At 38.5% G+C, this 23,578-nt stretch overlaps 1 protein-coding gene across 1 annotated transcript in view; it reads right to left on the reverse strand.

Annotated features, from left to right (window-relative positions):
• SPOCK1 (SPARC (osteonectin), cwcv and kazal like domains proteoglycan 1) overlaps nt 1-23,578 on the reverse strand; it is a 277,014-nt gene that overhangs the window by 45,737 nt on the left and 207,699 nt on the right. Inside the window, exon 6 of the mRNA XM_014883430.2 lies at nt 13,606-13,720. Coding sequence (XP_014738916.1) covers nt 13,606-13,720 — 115 coding nt within the window. The remainder of the gene's footprint in view (nt 1-13,605; nt 13,721-23,578) is intronic.

Consider the following 23,578-nt stretch of genomic DNA (forward strand, 5'->3'; position numbering starts at 1 on the left):
TGGAAAAGGCTCTCATAATCTTGTTAAAGGCTGGCATACTTGACTTGCACTACAGAATCCTGCATTTGTCTCCTCAGGGAAATAAACACTTTTAAAAGCCTTTGGATTTCAAAAATGCCTTAGACAAATACAATGGCCGCCCTAGTAATAAATGAATCAGTTTTCTGCTTCTCACAAAAATGTCTACAGCCAGGAATTTGGATTTTATGTGCCCTTATACAAACTCATCTACAGGTTTGTTTTTTTTTTATTGCTCACATGTTCTCAAGGGAAACCAATTTCTCTTTCAAACAGCAGTGCCTTTAGTAAGTCAAAGCATCCAATTGCTAGAGGAGGGTTTACTTCACCTCTCATCACTGAAACCCTGCTGTGGAATACAATCTGTTTTCAGAAGAGCAGAGAGGTGAAGGACAAAAACAAATGGCAATTACTCAAAGCCTGTGAAGAGCTTGGAGATTGGTATTCTCTTGCATCTGAATTAGGGCAAGAAAATACACTGGTCAAAATGTTGCCAAGGATAATGCTCTAACACTGAGCAGACTGAAGTTTGTCTTGTTGTCATCGAGAATATTAAGCTGGAATATAATAGCATGTAACATTTGCATTTACGTCTGCTTTTTAAGAAAGATTGAAACAATTTGTTAATTCTCCTTTAGGACAGATGTTCAGCAAGGACATGATAAAATATTCACAGTCTGTACTGCTAATTCTATTATTTCATGATGAAAACCTTTCTTGCTACTTTCAGAGCCATTTCATACCAGTGAAACAAGCTTCTGAATTTCCCCCTTGACTATCTACTTGAAAAATAACTGCATTTCAGTCCAAATTCATACAACACTTTTCTTAGGGATTCCACCAGTCCAAAATATAACAGTTTTAATCCATATTCGGGTATTGGAGCACCAGGAGAAATAAACAACAGTATTTTTCACTATCATAGTTGCTAGAGGAGGACTGCCTTTAGCATTAGTAAAAGTAAGTTTACTAACTTAACAATAAGTTAACAATACTTTTATATACACAGTGACTCTACCACAGAGCATCTCAAACTCATCTACATCTGCAAAATTTCCAATTACAGAAACTGGAAGCCCAATAATAATTGCAATATGATTGGGAATTATTTACAAACTTAAGGTGTAGGTATTTACAAATAGAAGCACTTCTTGTGGCATCTGCTGATAAAAATTATGCCCAAGCAAACAGAAATGTGTTTGGTAGCAGTTTGCCATAAAATAAGAAAATAATCTCTTTGTATAGTAAGTTAAATGCAAGAGCAACTTTGTGGCCTTCAGTATTTCTTAGAGTGTGACACACAAGTCCAGGCTTGCTGAAAACATAAACTACATTAATGTAATTCTGTTTCCCAAGGTCAGGAGGAGTTTATTTCCAAACCCTTGCTCTTAACAGTGCTGTCGGACAACATGAAATAACACCACCACATATCAGCACGTCCTGAATTTCTTTTGAAACGCAAAGACCTGACAATGAATCTGCTTCTCAGGAGCTTAATATATTGTTTTCACTTGCATCTTCTTTATTGTAGCTCTTTTATACCTGTACTTCAATTGCACATGGCATCTTTCCTTTATTGAGGGCTGCAGTTAATCAGCTGGTTCCATAAAGCACCACATAAATTCTGTTTTATGAATTCTTTGTCACAAGAATGTGGCCAAATACTTTGTGTCCCAAGACTCAGCAGTAACACATTACCTTTGTACAGCCTTGTAAAACTATATGGAAATTACAGCAGCCCATGAACAGAAACTCCTCAACCTCCTTTACTATGTTAGGGATAATAAGGAAAAAACAGAAACCAGTGATGTTTAACAGACATGTTTCAAAAAAGAGTGAGGAAAAGAGAGAGAAAATCAACCTGGGTATGAGTGGAATTGACATTTACAAGGTTGCCTTTGTAATGCAAAAACCTGGGCAGTGTGAAGGGCTGCCATGAGCTCTCATTTTCCAAAGTCCCTTACAAGTAGAAGAAGTCTTTCCCCTTTCCTCAAATTCTGTATTTATTTCACATCCTAAACTATATGACTAGAATAAAAAAAATCTAAAAAATTATGTGTAAAAATAATTTTTTTCACTTAATGCATATGAAGAGAATTGACTTAAAGCTGTATTTATGGCATCATTTAAATACATATACCAGTCTTCTATCTCCTTTTAGCTTCTCCAAAGTAGCTGTAACAGATCTTTTCAGTAGTGCTGTAGAGTTAACTTTTAGGATACAGGACTTTTTATTTGGTTTTTGTACCAAGCACAAGGAAGTCAGTGACAGGAATGGCTCAACTCTAGATGAAAACAGTGAAAAATTTGCTCAGTCTCGTATTTAATCTTGGAACTCTTTCTGATCGAGTATTGCTGATCTGAATATACAAAAAAAGCCCCAGACAAAGTCTTACCAATGCCCTGTAAAGTATTGCCAATACTTCTGGATATACCTCTCCTTACACCCCTGAGGTTTATGTAAGTCTTTTTCACAGCTCATAGCTGCTCACAGTTATTCTGTGACCAGCCAGCACACTGAGGCCTTTCCTCTAGATACTTCTAACCAAAGAGCACTTAGAAGAGCAGATGTTCATATTATTAAACTCCCAGTGTATAATTATGCACTTTGTGCTAATGAACTTATTCCCATTTCTATTGTTCCAGCTCTCAAGGACATCCAACTGAAAATACAAAATGGAACTTTTTTTAAAGAAAAAGTGAAATACTGTCCAGTGCTTTTTGGAAACAATGCAACTTCTTGACATAATGTAAACTGAAGAGATAAAAATTCCTTCCACTTGCTTGTTTATTGAAAAATCTATTTTAATCATTTATTGCCTTTGGGGTAACAGCATTCTCAAATGCACTTACTCTATACACTGTACTGCATACTCCTCATACAATTACAAAAATAAATCAAAACACTTAAAAGTTATATTTGCTGGTAAAAACAACTTGTGCTCTAAAAATTCTGATCTGTGTGTATATATATATATATATTTTTTTTTTTGTTCAGAACTTCTTACTTGCTCATACTAAATTGAGGAAAGTAATTAATATATAAGCTTCATGTAATATTCTCAAATGTACAATATCAAGATTTCTATGAAGGATTTTTTATTTATAAGATCCAGAATGCTAGTGTCAATATTTAGAATGAAAGGGAAGCATGATATATAGCTCATAACACCAGTTAGTTTTGTGCCTTTGGCAATTTCTCTCAAACTAAGTCTCTACTGCCCAGCACTAATCTAATTTAGAGACAAGGTATCTTCATATATGAGATGCTTCTTCAAGTGCTCTGCAGCCCATCAGGCTCAGAGGAAAGAACTGCAAATGAAGGAAGGCTGTATTTTCACACAGGCAATCTCACTGCACTTTGAAACTGCAGTTTTGGGATGGGATCAGCTGGAAGCAAACACTGGGTTTCATGCATGAAAAACTCAGGGTCTGCAAACTGTCCCTGTGACTTCAGTATTTTTCATAAGCTTTTATCAGAAATGTGCTATGCTGGTACCTTGGCACTTGGACTTGTGAAGACAAAGTTGTTTCTGGTGTTTTCCTCAGTTCATTTCTACCAAACATAACTCAGGTAGGAGCTAATTAATCCCTTAAAACAGAATGAGGCATCTTTTTTATGTAACTATTTTTTTAGCCACATCTGAATGTTACTGTATAACATTAACAGAGGATCAACACACTTGAGAAATACGTGGGTAGTGCTTTTTCACAGTGAGTTACAGAGATAAACAACCATGTACCATAAGGTTCAGAAAATTCCGATAAAGACAGAGATATGTATATTTTGTTGTCACTTCACAGTCCCAAATGAATCCTAATTTTGGTGGTCTCAACCAAGATGCCCAGGATTTTTCAAAAGATGGTATCCCTTTTGCTTTTTGTTTTGCATCTTAAACTCTCCATGAACATTTGCAACCTTTTCAAGAACTGAGAGCTTAAACCTGAATTTCAGTTGTGAATGATCAATGAGGCTTTTGTAACAGGCAACTTGCTGTTCAAAATGACAGTGACATGATTTTATTTTAGCCAGTTTTCATTTTTCCTGCTGACAGGGGATTTCCTGATAAGCGAATACTTGCTGCTACAGACCACACTTAAAATCTGGACAATTTTTGCCTGATAACACCTGAACCCCAACTATCTTTGTAAACAAATAAGAAATTAGGTCACAATGATAGTAAAATCACTTTCAGACAAGTAAGACGCAGCCAAGACTATAAATTATTCAATCCAAACACATGGGGATATCACTGTATAAAGTATATTCTCATATAGGAAAATATTTCCCCATAAACACAGCCTTCTAAACTATTAATGAAATTGGAATACAATATTATAGAAATGTAGTTAAGACTGAGTTTGAAAATCATCACAGAATAAACAGATTGCTTAGACATAAGCTTAGCCATTATTTTATTAGAAATATTATAAAGGCTTGTCTGAATGCTTGCAGGGTCTAAGGATTTATAATTCAGCTCCAAATTTGAGATTTGACTGTCCAAGCTAATCCCAAGGACTGCTCCAGAGAGGCTGCATCAGGACACCTGCAGGGAAGGTAATTCTGCAATTCTGGGTTGACTTGCAACACAGTGTTCAGAGTTTGATGCTGTATCTGAAAAAATTACTAAATGTTAAAACATGGCTATTTTAATATTTGGGGCATAGGTGGTTGCCTAGAAGCTTCTCCAATATTTATTTTTTTGTGTTGCAGGATATTTTAGTGTTTTTGTGTGGATGTTGGACTCCTGTTTGACAGAGATGGACTTGAGTCAAATCATTCAGATTTTAGTAATTTAGTAAAGATTCTCATTCTAGTCCACATCTAAGACAGCTGCTTTAGGGAAAACAGATAACTATTTTTTGATTTACATGTAGTCCATTAAAATGAATTACAAAAAAATGCAGTTCTTCAGAGGAAAATTAATGTAGAAAGGTCTCTGTTGGGTCAGTGGAAGCTATAAAATATGCAAGGATATATATTTGGAATGAAGTGGTGATATCACAATTGCCATCTCCCTTATTCTGCACTAAAAAAGAATTAGAAATTGAACTAATTTGCCACAATGCTGCATAAAAACTTACAACCTGTCTGGAATGATCAATTAATCTCTAGGCCATACTCATTTATACCTCCATAGACTCAGAATAGCTTAACCAAAAGCAACCAGCTCAATATCATTGATGGAACTATTCCAGATTTATACTGGAGTAACTAAAGATGGAATTTAGTCCTTAAGATACCAAAGGAAAAGCCCCCAACAACCAGGAAACTGGAAAAAAATGTATTTGAAACACCAAAAGTCTTATTCTTCTCCTGCATTTTACTAAAAAGCTTTGTTTTCTTTATCCCCCATCACACCCCTGCCCCTGGAATGTTTTATCTTAACTGATGCCTTAGGATTTAGCTTTTGTATTTTTCAGCTCCTGCACTGCTTTAGTGTGTAACTCTAAAGCTCCACAGCCTATCAGCTACTGTTGTCCCATTTTATTCAGACAAAACAATTCCTCTCTAGGCATCACTATCTCAGGCCCTGAAAAGTATAAACAAAAGTGAATTGAGGGAAGCAATCTGGGGGAATAAGACTTCATTACCTGGAGCTGTAATTGGAGGATTAACCCCTGATATGTAAATAGAGCAAACTTATTTCTGTCTGAAAAGCTTGTGACCATTGTCCATCTTGGGTGTAGCCTCTGTGTGGCTTTTGACTGCCCAAGGTGCACCTATTGAAGGCCTCTAATAAATACCCACTTTTATTCTTTTTATCTTGTCTAGCCTCTGTTCCAGGTAGCCACTCCAAGGCATCAAGACCAGAGTTATATGCACTATAATTTATTTCACTGTCAGTTTTCTAGAGATTTTACAAACTTTTTCTTGAGTAAATGTTAGGGAAATATTCCCAAAAATGCAGAAATCAATATCCACAAGAAAAAAACTATATGGAACCAGTTTTATTTATTTGATTTTGTTTATGATGAGAGAAATTTTAGTGCTCTAATTATCAGTATCAGCACACAAACACCTGCTCTTACTAGATGGTGTTTCTATTAACACAGTGTGCCACTTCAATAGTTTTCTGTTGGCAGTCCAAAATCAAATTACTTCTTGTCTGAAAATTATTGTTACTTGCTGACACGAAGCGTTTACTATGTCTGTCATTTTCTAACCTTTTCTTTATGCCAAAAAAAGAAATCAATAGCCATTAAAACTTTTTTTTTTAATACTGTTTATGAAACCAACAACCATTGAGCTGTCTCTTATTGTTTTTGTGGATTTATGCATCCCAGGATCCTTTGGGATTCTGTCTCCTTTGTCTGTCCAGGTGGGAAGTTGTCTGCAGGGTCAGTGATCCAGGTGATGCCTACACTACTGCTCTTGGCACCTGTGGCCCATTTAGATTTGGGTTCTGTATTGAATTTAATGAGGAACTGAGCAATCCACAGGTACTGGTTACATGGATGAGACCCACAAAATCAACTTTTTCAATATTATTTCTATTTTAGCAGGTGACCGCTCCTGGGAAGGGGTGAAACCTGTATTTACTGCTAAGCCTGGGCAAATGTACAGCTACAGATGTTTGAGAAAACATATGGACTTAGCCACAGAGAGCTGTCAGCGAGTCAACACAGCCTTCAAAGTTCTCTTTCAAAAGATTTCAAAAGAATTAAAAAGAATATCCCACTGTTTTGAATATAATTATACCACAACACAGTTATTTTTATGCAGTTCCTGTCTCCTGCTGCTGTCTGGGATTAGTCCTTATTTAGCGATGATGAGGACTTATGTCTCATTTTCTGCTTCAACCTCAAAAATTACGTCAGGAATTTTGGTTCAACGTTATTCTCTTGCCATGTAAGCTTGCTAAAGAAATGCATTTACCAAAAGGTAAATGTCCTGTCCTCTGCTGACAGGGATGTTGCTACTACAGTCAGCGTCCTCTCAGCAAGCACCTGAAAGTAGCAAAGTGAACAACACGCTCTGAGCCTGCTCCTCCTTCCTGTCAATGCTGCCTCTAAAGCAGATGTTGTCTGCTATATTTTGGAGCCTGCTGTAATTTGATCAAATCTATAGAAGATCATGCCAAAAAATGTGACAGCTAGTCAATGGATGGTATCGTCCCTAACTTGTTATCTGTCTGGGGCCTGCTGCAATCAATGCTTCTGTGCAGAGTTCCAAAACCTTAGAGCCAGATCAAAACACAGCATTTCCACAGGGGACAATTCTGTCTCCTTTTCAAGTTCACGTCAAAGCAGGCTTCACATAGGCACCTGAGTGCTTTCTGTGCATAACTGCCAAAAGCACAAAAAATGTTTTAATTCATACTCTTTGGTAAAAAAAGGATTGAAGCACCACAGATCCAAACCTGTCAGGCCTAACCAAGTTTTTTGGGATTTTCCTTTGCAACACAATTATGTTGAAAAATACAGCATCCTGAAAATTTGCATTTCATTTCCACTATATGAACACTTCGTACATGCAATTTGGAACCTCAGAATGGGCATATTGAATTGTGGTGAAAAATCCAATAGTATTTGCTCAAGTAGAAAAGTGATTTTAGATACTATGTTTGAAATCTCTCTGTATTCTTCCTTTGCAGAGCTTTGAGCTCTTAAATCATACCATTATGGCTGTTTGCACTTACATGCTAAAACAAGGTGCTCATATACTGGTGCAAGAGAAATTTAGACTTGTTTATTCAATGATAAAGTTTACAATTCACAGTCTGTGTTGTCTAATTATACAGTCACAGTCAGTTGTATTTGGGAACAGGAAAAACACCACAAGAATTTGATAACTGGCCTTTCTCCCATCAGCTCTTGCTTTTGTCTAGTGCACAAAAGAAAGATTCATGTGAGGTCAAGCAGCAGAACAAAACCCAGAACCCACCCCCAGCCACCACTGCTTTGCTCTTTCTTCTGATGCTTGCAAGAGCTTGATTTTGCTGGCTCAGTCTTGGAGCTCTCAGCTTCTGCTTCCAAGAGAGTGGGTGACACCAACAGCCATCCATGGGGAGCAGAGGTATCTGTCCTTGCCTGCTTTCTCCATTTAATCTTTAATCAAATATTAATTTGTCCAGTCACTTACTTCACTACTCACAAACTGTCTTGCAGAAATGAAAAAAATCGAATCTTTCATGCTTTGGAGATGCTTTTCCATGCTTTTGGAATAAAGACTGATCTGCTTGTGTGAAAGCTTGCAGGCATGAAAAATTGTATTGGTAATAGTAATTATTATTTACAGAAACTATGTAACTCAGATTTACTTGGGTAAGTTAATTTCATCGTGTAACAAAAAAACTGAATTGCAGTATTCACACAGAAAATTTTGGAGCAAAAATATCAGATCCTGCATAGTTTAGAGCTAACAAAGCTACTATTTACTGATGAAGTCCTGAGGAAAAAACCCGCTTAGTTTTCATGAGATATACTAAAGCTTTGAAACCCTGGGTAACCTTAATTTTGGAATGCTTTTGTTTTATCATTCCCAGTCTGAGACTCAAATATGTAACTTAGAAATCTACCAGGAGATTCAGTCACAGGAAGAGCCTTTTTTCAAAACTAAAGCTACAAAAGGAAACATTTCCTGACGAATGAATCTGCACCAATTTAAAATCAACCATGTTCATGACTCATACTTCATCTTTATAAACTTTAAAATTATGTACTCTGCAGTTATGAAAACCTGTGAACAGCAATTTGAAACTGAAATATTTGCTGAAAGTGATTTCAAGACTTTAAATTCTTTTAGTTGTCAGTCATTCAGACACAAGAAGTGATACAACTCATTTGGGAAACAAGACTGTGATTTCTTCAAATGAACTTCATGCACTGAGTGGTCTTTTTATATAGGAAAGGAACATTAGACCTTCTCATCCATCACTTCCAATGGGGCTGGTAGTTAAATGCTACAATTCATACCCTAAACAATGTAGATTCTTGATCAAACTTGCCAAGACCTATTCCTGCAACTTAAAAATGTTCCCTTGATTCTCCTTAGAAATTTAAACAACACTTGGCATATTTAAATATATTTCCTTCTGCCTATTGACCTTATAATTCTCCTTATCAAGATAATAGGATTTCCTTAGAAGTTGCCTTGGGCATTTCTGCAAGGTCAAAAGCACACAATGCACAGACAGGGATAAATCCACTTTGAATTACTGCATCCATTCATGCTCCAGTGGTTCTGCAACCCTAATGGCAACAAATGAAGTCTGGTGTGTTGGGAGTACAGCACTCTGAAAGCACAGAAAGGTATGGTCAGAAAGGGCCCTGACAGCCTGTTAAACATCTACCACCCTGTCTGAGCATCTCCACCACTAACACAGACCAAACAGCAGTCACAGAGCAATGGGGGAAGTTGACAGAATCACATTATTGCAACCACAAATTCACACCTGCCAAGAGACACCCCAGTCACTGCACTGGGTTGGTGTTTTGATGGAATGAACAGCACATGCAAGGGAAGAATCTCTCCCCTTTGCCAGGAGGTTCTGAAGAACTGAAACCATTTGTTTCTTATCTGAAGTTATTTATGGTAGATTTTGGAAGCTCCATTTGGTCTAAAAATAAGTTCTGCTTGATGAGGACTACTTACTATTGCAAAAATGTACCTGAGAACCACCAGTAGACAAGGTTCTGTGCCTTAAATAATTCCTGTCATTTAAAGCCAGTTTCTAGTCCTTTTCTTTTGTTGAAATTATAGCCTTATTTATTTTATAGCATTAAATCAAAGGGCATACACACTCTGGAAGGGCAGCTAACCTCAGGGCAGTTTACAGCTCAACCTCTGTCTCTGGGTAGCCAAGTTGAAAATCAGCAGCTATCATGGAAGCATAATGTAAAGCTGGAATACTGCTGTGAATTATGAAGCATATAAAGTGTTTGGATAAATCAAAAGAATCTAAATGGGCTTAAAACAGCAAAGAATAAAAGCATTAGGGCTTGTCTTCTTTTCCAAAATCTTCCTTAACTACCTTCACAGAGACCTGTTTTCTACCTCTCAGACACTGATTCAAAATTCCATTTAAGAAGATGAAGAACATGATCCTGCCATCTCCTCAAAGATTTAACTTTATGGTGGAAAGATTTTATTGTTGTTATTTGCCATTAAAGGTAATAATTCTGCTGTAGTTTTCTTTTGCTTGCATTCGTGCTATTTTATTAATGTCTCCATAGTAGCAGTTAGCACTGTTAAAGGAATTACAATTTTTAACGTGATTATTAGTCTTCATTTTCATCCTCAAAGCTGGGATATTTTCGAAGGAGCTCAGGGAGGAGGAAGGAATAAGACTCAGACATTGCAGTCCATTGTTACCTCTGAGCACATACACTTAGATTGCTTTTCTTTGATGCTGCTGCCAATTTTATTCACAAGCATATAAAAAAAAGGTCATGACATTTAGAATTGCACTACTTTGGAAATTAAATGTTCCTTTAAATTTTTAATTTCTGAAAGTAATTTATCATGGAATAATATTTGAATATGATTGAATGAATGTGTAAAGATTAATGCAAACTTTCTTCAAACTGGAAGTTCACAACCACATATGTTTAACCTTCTTGTGTAATAGGCATAAAAATGTTGATATGTGAGCTTGAAGAGCTGCATTTCCATTTTGCTGGAAGCACTTGCACTGTTATTCTCCTTAGTATTTTTCCACTGGTATGTCTGTATAAGGCATGAGGTTTACCTCTCTATAATTTTCTACTTAACATTACACTTCACAAGCCTGGCAACTAAATAAGGAGCAAAAATGAATCCCCATGGTCTGCAGAGCTTTTTCACATGAATTTTAATGTGAGAAATCAAACTACTGATTTTTAGGCTAATTCAGCAATATTAATGATATTATTGTAGCATATGAGGAAATAAAATAATTTTGTGTGAACACTAGAGAAAACACTAAGATACTACATAACCAACATTCTAGTCATTGCCAACCCAGAGATTTGGCAATCTGAGGAAGAGGAGATCACTGAAATGCTGTCCTGGCCAGGTTTTGGGAGTCTTTTGTCAAGGAATGGACTTGCCCATCTCACACCCAGCTTCATCAGATGGTTTAGGCTGCACCTTTCAGATCACTGAATCCAGCTGTGAGCTCAGGACTGCTGTGTCACCTTAGCCACTGGTCGGGGCTTATTTCTCCAAAGCGAACTGACACTCCTTGTTCAGAAGAAAAAGGAAACTTACAAAAGGCAGCAGTGCACTCTGGAATTTTTTTTTGTGGTCAGCAACTAGAGTTCATAATTTTCTCATACACTATGGAAAGCTGGCTGGGCCCCAGGCTGCAAAGGGCAGACACACACAATTCCAAACCCTGTTCAGATGCTGCTAAAATTGCACCCCAATAAAATTTATGCTGGTGTGTAGAATTTACTCATGTTTTCTCATGGAAACTCCTGGGAGCATTTCTCACTTAGAAGACTGACAAACTTTGAAATATTCAGTTGGAGACTCCATTGCACTCAGTGGTCAACTGAAGAGACAATGTCTGAAGAAAAGAGACTGAGGAAGATAAAGGAAGTCTTTAACTGAAATGTTACTGGCACATTTAAAGATCCAGGAGAAAAGCAAGTTATAAAGCATCTTTGTTATTGATTATTTGGTTCTCAATTCCCAATCCTTTTGCGGACATTTCAGTTAATAATAATAATAATAGTAATAATAATAATAATATCCTTGTCACCAGGGCTAGGGCAGGAAGATTGCTAATTCAAGTCTGGCCTCTTGAAAAAGCCCTCAGGAAAGTTGCTCTGCAGATCACACAATTCATTAAATTAATGCTTTGTTGGCTGGAGTTAAAGTTTGAGTCAGGCAAAACAAAAGCCTGGGTTTTAGAATACATATACCCTGTCAAATTGCATTTATCAAGATAAGGGTTATTAGAATCTTTTTTCTCTTGTGTGAATGAAATTGTAAGCTTGAAATGTCACTGAAGATTTATTAATCTGATACTCTTTCTGATAAGGGCAAAGAAATAGAAAGGGCAGACAAAAAGAAATATTTCTTGTAGCCTGATAAGGACTACAAGAAATGGAAAATATGAATAAGGCAATTTATCAGTGGGCATTCTGTAACCAAAAGATTCAAGCCACACAAAGCAATAGTACAGTTATATATTGATTTCAGAACACTGCCATCTACAACACTTGGTCAAAGTTTGAGAGCTGTGCAGAAAAATGTCTGCAATTTTCAAAAAATGGTATTAAACTTGAATTTTCAAACTGGAGTAACACTTGTTCTAGAAAGTATATGGAGGCCTAATGTGAAAACTGGTGCAGTGCTAGAGTATAAAGTATGTACAGGGAGAACCTCCAGAAGGATCACCCGTGTTTTCAGCTGAGATGACAGGGCCTGAACTAACCAGAAATGTTGTTTAAACATTTTATCTCTGTTTCTGTGCCTGCTACCTGTAGAACATGTCCACAGTGGGGAGGAAAAAGAGTGAAGAGAGGTTCAGAAATATTTTGGGTCCAACAGACCACTGTTAAAGTTTCTTGTTTGTTATACTCAATGTGACGCACAAGACAAACACATTTCACTACCCAACATGACAGAGCAAACCCTGCCCGATCACCACTTTGGCTTTGTGAGCTCCCAATACAGGCAGGAGCCCAGCAGCAGTCAGTGAGTTACACTTTCTACAATCCTGAGAGGGGGGACAGCAGGACTCAAAACCAGGCCTAAACCCAGGCTCATGCTCATTGTGCCAGCTCACCAGAACATCTGCACTAGTACCAAGAAACCACAGCCAGGGGAAATCAACTTTTTCCTTCCAAAGGGCTTTCCTTATAGCAGGGAGGAAACTCTTAGACAGAACCTGGCTGTGACACTTCCCCTCCTGCTGCTGGACTTCTGATTTCAGTCGGTCTCTTCTGATTCCCTTTGGATGAGGTCACTCTGAGACAGGTGGTGCTTGCTTCCTTGGAAAAGACCCGGGGGAATGAACGAGCTCACCAGGCTTTCAGAGCTGCAGAGAGAACTCATCAGAGAGCTGGCAGGGAAAAAGGCCATTTGTGCTGAGACTCCAACCTTCAGTTTGACACAGCATCGTTTGCAATGACTTCGTTATTGAAACAGATTTATACATGAACACAGACACATCTGTCTGTGCCCATAGTCAATATATATTTGCCTTCTAATGCTAATATTAATAACTGTGGAGATGAAAATGATAATTCAGATCACATGTAATACATGTGTGATTTTAAATGACTTTTTAGTTAACAGTCTACTGATTTTTTTAACTCACAAAATAATGAACCATCAAGCAGTATATTTTCTTTTCTGCTTTCTTTTACAATTCTTCAATATTTTCATTTGAAATATTTTTATTTAAAATTGAGATTCATTAGCCAGAATTTAGTTTTCCTATGAGACTCTCTCAAGTAGAAGCTAGTTTTGCAGCAATTAAGGTGTTTGAAAGCACTAACTGTTTAGAAAATGCTTCGTTGCACCTTACCTCTTTCTCAGAAACCCTTATATAGAAACTACACCAGTTAAGAAAAGTCTTTCTTACATTTTTCCAAAAACATACCAGGAGCCAATTTATCTGCCATGATTTAATTAACATCTCAACTTACCAGTCTTCTCCATCTTGTGTTTTAAACTTTCAGGTCCTGGCAGGCAAGGGCAGGGCCCTTCACATCGAGCAGTGATGGTTTTGCCAGAAGTACATGCATGGAACTCCATCTTGCACTAGAAGCATAAAAAAGCAAGAATACTAATTAGGACAAGATATAAAATAGCAGCTGTGGATTAAATGAGAAATTGTCTTATCAGTAATGGCATTGGATAGATTGGAAAACTTCAGTCTCTACTGCAAATATTTTTATAACTGACTATTCCTAGCCTTTGTTGCTTGCATTGCTTACATCTTAGTTCTGACTTTCCTCCAAGAGCTTTGTGCCTGTGTAGTTGTCCTCTCTTCAGTGACTGCCCCATGGGTATTTCTCCATTCTGTGCCCAGCAGCACTGCTGGCTGGACACTGGACTAATGCAGTAATAAAATGAAGTAAAAGAAAACAGGACACCAGAAACACAAATGTTCTCTTTGGCTTGATATCTAATGAACCAAATTCAGCTCCATTTTTTGTTTTCTTCAAGCTTTTATGAGACCAGAATTCAAGGGCTTTTGATACACAGGGGAGTGTTGCCTGTGGTGCCCAGGCTGGACCTCCTTCCTGCAGGGACTGCCCCCTGCCAAGGAAAATGGGAATGCTGGGTTGCAAAATCCCTTTGATCCGAGTTTTATTGAAGATTAATTCTATGATTCTTTTAAAAGCAGGCCACCATATTTACACAGTGGGACACAATGTGTTTTGACACAGCTGAAGGACACAGAGCCTGAGACCAATGTATGACCATGGAGGATTGCAGTGGGCAACTGGAGCTCACTGGGCACCAGCCACTGCTGAAACCCACGGCATCATCCTCTGTAATTCTGGTACAGTAGAAGCCAAGAGAACAGAGCAGGATGTTGTTACAAGATAAACACCTCCTGCAAATATCTCGGCTTTGCCTGTGTTTGTTTTTGTTAAAAGAGCTCATTGTTGCCCAAGCTTTAATCTAGCAGCAGGAGACCATTATGCTGTCCCATTCTGTTGACACTGTCCCCCCACCATCCTCAACTTCAATGCATCAGGATGCTTCTATGCTCTCTTGTGATGTCCTGCCCTTCTCATTTATAAAATGCACGGCCACACACAAACTTGCAAGTGTGCAAGCTTAATCTGCATTTTTCACCAACTTATCACAAGACTGAAGGGAATATATGTACTTATTTTTCCACTGTTTGTTCCATAAATACACTTTGCACAGAGTACAAAGACAAGAGAGAGCACATCAGAAGGAAAGCAGAACAGGAGAAAGGACAACACCAAGTGCAGTCCTGAAGGCAATGACTTTCTGCAACATATTTGGATAGTCAATGTGTTGTTGAGAATAGACGTAAATCTTCTTCCTGCAGCTGGAGTTGATAATTTAATCCCTTACAGAACATCAACTACTTACATATTTTAGTATGATAATAAATGTAAATTATGTATCTAAGCATTAGCAATTATACTTCAAATACCAACCTTTAAGATGGCCCCAGCCTATTTCAAGCCCGTTATTACGTGCAGCTAAGAAAGGAAGAACTTTACACTTAGAAACATCAAGGCAAGTTTCTCCTCAGTTTTCCATATGATTGATAAAACTGACAACCAAAAAGCTTAACATAAACCAAAAAAAAGAAACTGCTTAAACATGTTGTATTATCTGAGGGCAAGAAGAGCCCAGCTTGAAGATCACAATGCTGCAGTCACATGTGAGTAAGTTTACACCCATGATTAACCATATCATATTCCCACCATGCTTGTTTGGGATGTTTGGTGTTGGTGGATGAAGATTCAAGAACTTCTTCATTTAAAATATTAAATTAGTATAATAAGAATTACTTTTCAACACCTAATCACTGTATGTAACTCTTTATTCCTTCCCTAAAGGAAAACATGGAGGTATCTTTGCATATGATGGTGTGCTTACCCACTGTAATAACCTACACGAGTAGCTCAACTTTGGATTTAATGACTTTGCCTAAGCCTCACTAAGCGATATTCAGAGGCAGAGTGGCCACAGAGGATATCGTGTAGAGCAATAATGACTTTTTGGATTATTCTGCCACTGGATCTACAGCCTTTAAGGAGCCTGCTGGCTTTCTCCAGACCATGGACTATAAAATGATATGCAGTATTTGGAAAAACTCTCAGTCTTTCACACCAGAGGGACATTATACATTTTGCAGACATGAGTCACAAAGCTCCTTGCAGTGATAGTGCACAGGACTCAGTGGGAGCAGCCCCACAGTTTGGGGCCGGTCCCTCTCATTTCAGGGGACTCATTTTGCCAGTGATATGATTGGATATGCCTCAACTCTGCTGAGCTACTCTAGCAGAGCTCTCTGGGTCGTGCAAGCTTTATATTTTTCTGCAGCCTCCCTGGTGTGTGAACTGCATTTGTTTACTCTGAACCCCAAGGCCCACATAAACATCTTTAAGCTATTTTACTGCAAATGGAAAAGCAGCTCTGTTATTTGTTGCTAAATGTATATGGAGATCAATAAAGTATATGAGGGGAGAAATGGTTGAACATATTCATGGAAAATTCATAAATTAATTTATTCAACTAAGATGTGGGAAATTACTGCGGAGTGTGTTTTGGTTAAAGTGTTCCCCTGAGAATCCACTACTCGTATAATGATTCCCTCTTTATTGTCAGTGAATCTACAGCAATGTGTTTTGCATAAGCATTCACATTTGAGGGAGAAAGAAAATAGCTACATAAAATTTATTCCTAGCTATTTTATTCTTGTCTGTTAGTCTACAGCCTCCAGTCCCTGCCAGAGGAGAATCTAGAATTTTTTAATGATACAATAAAACAGTGTATCTCTTCCTTTATTCTGGCTTTCAACTTCTGGCAGCCAGGTTTTGATCTAGCCTGTAAGTAATCCAGTCAAATAAGTTACTATGATCTTTCTTAAAAAGGGGTATATTTGAACACTGAATGTTTTCATGGATATCTTGGTACAGCCCAGTGCATTAATGTCATGAAGAGCTTTGCATCCTGACACAAGAAAACCATGGATTTGCTTAAAATGCAGCCAGGTACAGCAGCATATCCAAGTCCTGGCAGCACCTTTCAGTGGCAAAACAGTGTAATTGAGGTGTAATTGCAAATGTCCTGGGGGGTCTGGGACATCCTGTGTGCCCAGCATTGCTCCTGTTCATCGGGCACAGAGAGGACAGACAGAGCACTCACAGTACCCTGGGCAATCTCACAGCCTCCACAACAAATTCCAGGGAAGGGGGGGAGGATTATTTTACCCAGGGATTCCTCAGGGGAGGCTCTCTGAGAACCCCTTTGATTTTAGTGCATCAAATCATAGAGTATCCTGAACTGGAAGGAACTCACAAGGATCATCAAAGATCGGCTCCTGATTGATTCATGAGCCAAAAATCTGTAACTGAAAATTTCTTGCTGTCACAGGAGAAAGTGTTAGGTTCCAAACTTCTGTTGCTTCTATCATTAATTTAATGTGAATTAAACAGGAGGGTATATAGGAATTAGAAGACAATATACATGACAAAGATAAACATGAAGTCTCGTTTGAGAAAGAGTGAACACTGAAACAGGAGGTTAAATTTTATAGTATACTAATTAAGCATTAAGCTCCTGAGATATTACATCATATTAATGGCAGTGAATCTAAACCTGCTGTTGAACAGTGTTCTTGCCTGGAAGACACTGCATTTTCAGCACCCTATGGCTTTTTACATTTTCACCAAGAATGATTTCAGTGCAGTGTTTGCTTTATGGTGCACTTTTTGTTCACTCACAATATGTCACTTCGAAACTACACGTACAAATAACAAAAGCTCATTATTTTCTACCTTATCTTTTACCCAGTGGCAGTCACAGGCAGAAGCAAAAATTTCCTAAAATTATATATAGCATGTATATATTTTTAGTCCAGAGTTTCTTGGTATCAGTAGTGTTTCCTACCTATCTGTCTTAGCAGATAATTAGAATCCATTGGAATTCAGACACCCCTTTGAGAGGGGTTGTTTGTTTACAAGCTTTACAGCAGTCCTTGCCATTGCTTCCTTAGCTGGGACTCTTATCACTATTTTCTTTATAAGCCTCTGCTTCCAGTTTTCATCAGATGGAAAAAAAATACAGTATTTGGAACACACTCAGATCAAGTGTGAGTTTTTTTAAAAACTTGTCACAATGAAAAAAGGTTCAGTATCTTTACTACAAATCCCAAAAGAAATGTCAGATGGTGCACTCCCATTGCATCCTGCTGAACACAAGCATTAAATTTTAATGGGAATTCTCCAAACTTTTCAGGCTCTGTAAAACCTGAAATCCTGAAATAAGGATTGAGAGACAGCAGTCAACCACATGAATTCGTGTTCATTAAAAAGCCAGACACTAATGTGAAGTCTTGAGGTGAGTCTCAGACTCTGGGCTGAGGACAGGGCTGTGTGGTCCCTTAGCACTTCCCCTCCCTGCCGTGGGTTCTGCTGCCTTTCTGCTGCTCTGCAAACCAGAGCTCCCCTGTCCTGGGTGCTGGAAGGGGAAGGGCTGCCCTGGGACACAGCGCCGCAGGGTGGGCACTGAAAATATGGGCCAAGCTCTGTCCCCAGGACTGACCATTTGGGCAGGCTTTCTGATAGCATTAATGGCTATTCCATGGCCACATCAACACTGTTGGTAGCTGCTGCAGTCATCTCATTTCTCTGGGCACCCTTCTGCTCACAGAGTAAAGCTCCCCACTGCCAGACCTCCTGCACATGCACTGCTCCAAGATGGGACTGGCTCGTGCTACTGCAAAAAAAATAAAAGGGAGGCTGGGGAAAAAAAAACCAACAAACCATAACCCACCATTTTTTCCCTGTTAAAATAGCTACCAGGTGAGCACACAGCACTTAATCTTTGCAATAAAAGCTGTACAAAGATATGTTAAAATCCTGGAGCTCTAATTAGGAGCTATGTTCTGCTTACGAGAATATGAGAATACATAGTTGGTGTTGATATTAATGGGAATTATGCATGCGTACCAGTGGTGGAATAAACTCTAATTAACACAACCAGTCTATTGTGTAAATACATATTAAAGCCTTTTTAAAATGTGTGCTAAAGTCTAGCTTTGAAGCAGATGTCATAGCTGATAGGCTCAGAAATTCTCCTCTCTGCAAGGGGTGACATGAAGGACCTTATTCTATCTCAGGTAAACAACAAATATTTGAGAATGTCTCTTACTGCACACTTAGCTGACAGGCTGGTGGTTCATAATCTGCTGGAAAAAGACAACAGGTGGAGGGTCAAGAAGAGACCCAGGTTCCAAGCCACTGATATTAAATATGGGCTGAACAGATTTATGCAGCCAAATGCAGTAATAGCAGAAAGTCTCACAGAGCAAAGCTCCAGAAATTGGTACACACTGCACAGCTCTGCCCTCTGCAATCCTGCAGCTCTAATGAGGGAAAGCTGCAGGACTTTGCCCTCTGAGTAAAATTACCAGGGAACAGAAGGAAAGCATGAGACCCCAGCAATCTTTAAATATCAGGATAAGTCAGGCAGTCACATCAACAGCTGCATGTGCTCCAAGCACAGGGCTCAGGTCCTTAAGATTAGAATTGCCAGGTTTAAGATTTTAAAATGTAATATTTTTTTAATTATTAAAAAAAAATCTAGCTGCTTTCTTTGTTAGATCCCAGCCATACACAATCAGAAAGTTACATGTTTTTCACTATTACAATGTAAATTTAAAACACGAAGTACCATCTTGAGAGCAACAGGAAAGTCAGAAGGTTCATCTTCCAAGAAGAAACAATTGATTCTTGGGCTCCAGAAAAGAACAAGCTGAGTTGCAATTGGCAGCAATCATCAAATTCAGGATGGCATTAATTGCGTATTTTGTGGTTCTCCATTATAATTAGAACTGTATATACCTCTCTAAAAATAGCCTTCAACTTCTCAGGAGGAAGAGAACAGGAGGAGCTCCTTCTTTTAATTAGCTAAAGAGAAAGAGTGATTTTAGAAAACATAGAGCTTGATTGCTCCATAGAGGGTCAGCTCTGCTCCTAAGCAGATTCCTTGACTTAATAAATAAAAAAAGAAATAAAATTAAATAATTCATAAGGTAAATATTAAAAGATTTTATTAAAAGAAGAAAAAAGAACCAAAGTTATGTTTTCCAAAGTGACTGATGGTTGAAGAGATGACTGCTTGTAGGCATGTTGAACCATCTCAGTGTTTGACTGGCAGGGCTGCAAACTAAGCAAATGATCATGTACTCGAGTTGCTGCAAACTGCCCTTACCGACAGAGCAGAATCAGCTAATTTGGGGATTTCTGGACAGACCACCGAAGCACAAAATTCTGTTTTAATACAAAACACGTTGCCCCAAGAAACAAGTGGCAGTCAGCTCAATGCGAAGCAGAAAATTTTAAAAAATGCAGTTGATTTCATGAGCTAGATGATACGGCATTCAAAGTCACAATACTGGATGTGTAGGTGAAGGACATTCAAGGGACCATTTATTAATGCAATGTGACAATGAAAACAAATGGTTCCCCATTCTATGAACAAACAAGAAAATAGTTCCAGGCACCAAAATCTACTGCATCATAAAGAAATTGAACTTATTTTTGCAAGTAATTTAGATGCCAGCTCTGGAAACACCAAGGTTAAGGGGTGTGTATGGGCATATCTCAGTTGGTTTATCATCTTGTAAGAATTTTGGGTCCTTACTGGAGAAGACCAAACAGAGCTGAAAATTGACAAAGAAGAATCAATTTGTCAGTTGAAACATTTGTGCAATGCTGATTTCAGCTCTTCCTTCACTGGCTAATGAGACCACGGTGAGTTAAATGGGAAATGAAGACAAAGCACTTTGGTCCTTTATATAAATAAAGACACCCATCCTCCCTTCTCACTGAGATTTAACCCAAAGCAGCAGCCTGGCTTAAATCTGCAAACGACCCTGCTCTCCTCCCATCCTCCTCCTGTTACATCATGCAAAGGCTACGACACTTTGATTTTGGTGACCATTTTTGAATACCAAGGCCATGCTCACAATTCTGGGCTGTACCCGCTGGTTCTTGTGCACAAATGCAAGAGTTGAGGTGCTGAGGAGATGATGCACAGTCATCCAATCCCATATTCTGTACTCTGTATCCAGTCACAAAAGCTTTTCCTGTTGCTAAATGTCTATTCTGCTGTCTCCCTGCAGGAGCTGCATGACAGGTCACTGATGATGAGCATTTCCTAGCTGCATATGGGAGTTTTTGCTTTCCAGTACACTAGTCTGCTATATCTCAAGATACGGACTTTAAAAATCACTTTTCTACTGAATTTGTTTTCTTTCATTACTAGATTTATATTGCATTGCTTTTGTCTCTATGAAATTATTCCCTATTCTAACTCCTCATAATCATGAGCTGAGAGTTCATAGCTAATAGCACTATTCAAAGTGGAACGAAGCTACATTTTTTTCCCTTTAATAGACCAAAGCCATCTTAGATTAAAAGTAAAGAAAATCACAGAAAAACAATTGGAGATTTGGAGTGATCAATGCTGCTTGAAATGTACTTGCCATGTAATTGAGATGCATTCTCATTCTCATTCTGCAGCCATTTACTGATCACACGAGAACGATGATTTGTCATTTTTACTTGCTTCAAATTACTAAAGGCAATTTAATTTCTCTCATGGAGACAACACATCAGATAACGTGAACATAATCAAGAGGTAACGATCTGTGGCTCTGTGCACACACTGATGCTCCTGTTACCAGCTAAACAACCACCCGCATATGGCAGAGGGAAGGAACACCAGACATTCAGATCCCTAGGCACAGGGTCTCCACCCAGTCAATCACATTATAAACACAGCAATTTAGTTATGCCAGGTGACTACACCAATTTAGATTTCAGATGAGCCAATGCTCCATCTACACAGTCATTCCTATACCCATCTGTCCATACCTGGACCAAAAGCAGCAGCTGGTGACCACTATAAAGGGTAGGCATGCTCCCTGAATGCTCTTATGCAATTGCAATATCTTAGCATCCCAAAAATCTATCAACCCTTCCTATCAATCAGTAATTGCAAAGTATTTAGTACTATATTTGCAGTTACTTTTGTGATGTCTGATGCCCCACAGGATGTGATTGGGAATGGGAGTCTGACCATTTATGGCTGTACAGACTGAATATCAGGAAAAGTCCAGATACGTCCTAATATAATATCAGGATAAGCTCAACCCTCTCTGTGCTGTATCTAAGTTTACAAATCAAAGTCGAAGAAAAGTTGCTACTACACCTGCTTCCCCTCTTGAAATGTTGGTGAATTAGTCTTAAATTGGTTCTATGCTGCCCATTTCTTCTTTAGCAACCTTGCCACAAATACTGAGCCTTGTTTTGCCCATCCCTGTTCAAGACCAGGTTGGATGTCGCTCTGGTCTAGTGACAGGTGTCCTCACCCATGGAAGGGTTATAACAAGATGCTCTTTAAATTCTCTTACAATCCAAATCACTCTATGTGATGTGTTTTTTGTGCTTTCCAGGGCCTCTGTTATAAAATTATTGGGGAGAAGGAGGAAGTATCTGGAAACATCTCATAATCCATGTGGAAAAAGGCCTGGGGGGCCTCCAGGAGAGACAGAGAACAAGGGTCAGACCAAGTGCTGTACTCTGGGCTTCAGAGCTTGTACATCCTGCACTAGCAATGATTTCTTAGAACTCACTGCACTTTTTTTCTGGAAAATGGTGGGAGAAAAGGATGGAGATACAGTAAAAGTGCACCCTGGCTTTTTTGACAACTTGGTGGTGCAGTAAGCAGCAAACTCAGGAGTTCATTTGTGCTGCCAGTCATAGGCCAGTCATACCACCAAGTCCTGAAGTCCCTCTGCAAAACTGGAAACATCAGTCTTCCAGCATGCATGCTTGGTTTTCAAATGTGTCATCTTTTTCTAATTAAACATTGTCTTTGCATGTGAGAGGTAAAAGCCAGTCTGAGTTTTTCTGTTCCCAAGTTGCTCCTTACTCCCTGATAATAGATTTCAGGAAGCCAATCCTCTTCTCTAGAATAGTTATCCCATCCTATCCATTACATCTATTAGATGGACTAGCTCGCAGTAGGTTTGCCCCAATTTCACTGACCATTAGCCCAGCAGTGGTAATTCCTTGTTATGGATGTATGAAATGTACAGTATCCGGCAAACTTTCAGTTCTCAGAGAGATTTTGTCTGTTGATTACAGACAGGGCAAATCTGAAGTGTAAGTACAAATATAAAATACTCAGCATCCTGCAGTACCCCTGCTCTGGTTGGTTTCAGACTAGCAATAAGACTGAAGTCCTAAGAATTCCAGCCTGCTTTTTAATTGACTTCTCAGAATTTTTATTTTGTAATCAAAACAAAAGCCAAACTGAATCTCCAATACTAAGACAAGCGCTGAAACAAAACATTTGACAGTTACTAGCAAAGAAGCTTTAGGAATGTCTTTTGGAGCATAGCAACCAAGGGAGAGTAAGCAGGCTTAAGCTTTGAAGTTAAAGCTTTCAGCAACGTTTCTGATTTCTAAAGAACACAATAGAAACAACAAGAAACTAAAAAAAAAAAAATTGGAAAACCAAACCACAGGCTCACTGAATGGACTTGCTGTGAAAACACCCATACAAAGAAAGCAGAATTAGTCTGTTTGCTCAGAAATCAAGTAACCACAGCTAATCCTTTTGCAGTATTATCCTGTTTTGGCCTTTAATAAATCTACTTTAAATTAAAGATGTACGCAAGCCAAGCAACACCTCCTTTGATGTTTCAAATGGCTCAAATAAGCTGTTTGCTAGGAAAAGCTCAAAATATGAATTCTGAAACCAAAAGAATAAAAGTCCTTCTCCTATGCTACAAGGCTGGCACTTCTCAGAAAAGTCAGAGACCATTTAAGATGACTTTGAAGCACCTCAGGCATTGTTCCCTCTTGAGCCCATGCATTAAGGGAAAAA

This window comes from Sturnus vulgaris, chromosome 15 (assembly GCF_052056855.1).
Source record: "Sturnus vulgaris isolate bStuVul1 chromosome 15, bStuVul1.hap1, whole genome shotgun sequence".
In the NCBI taxonomy this organism is placed as follows: domain Eukaryota; kingdom Metazoa; phylum Chordata; class Aves; order Passeriformes; family Sturnidae; genus Sturnus; species Sturnus vulgaris.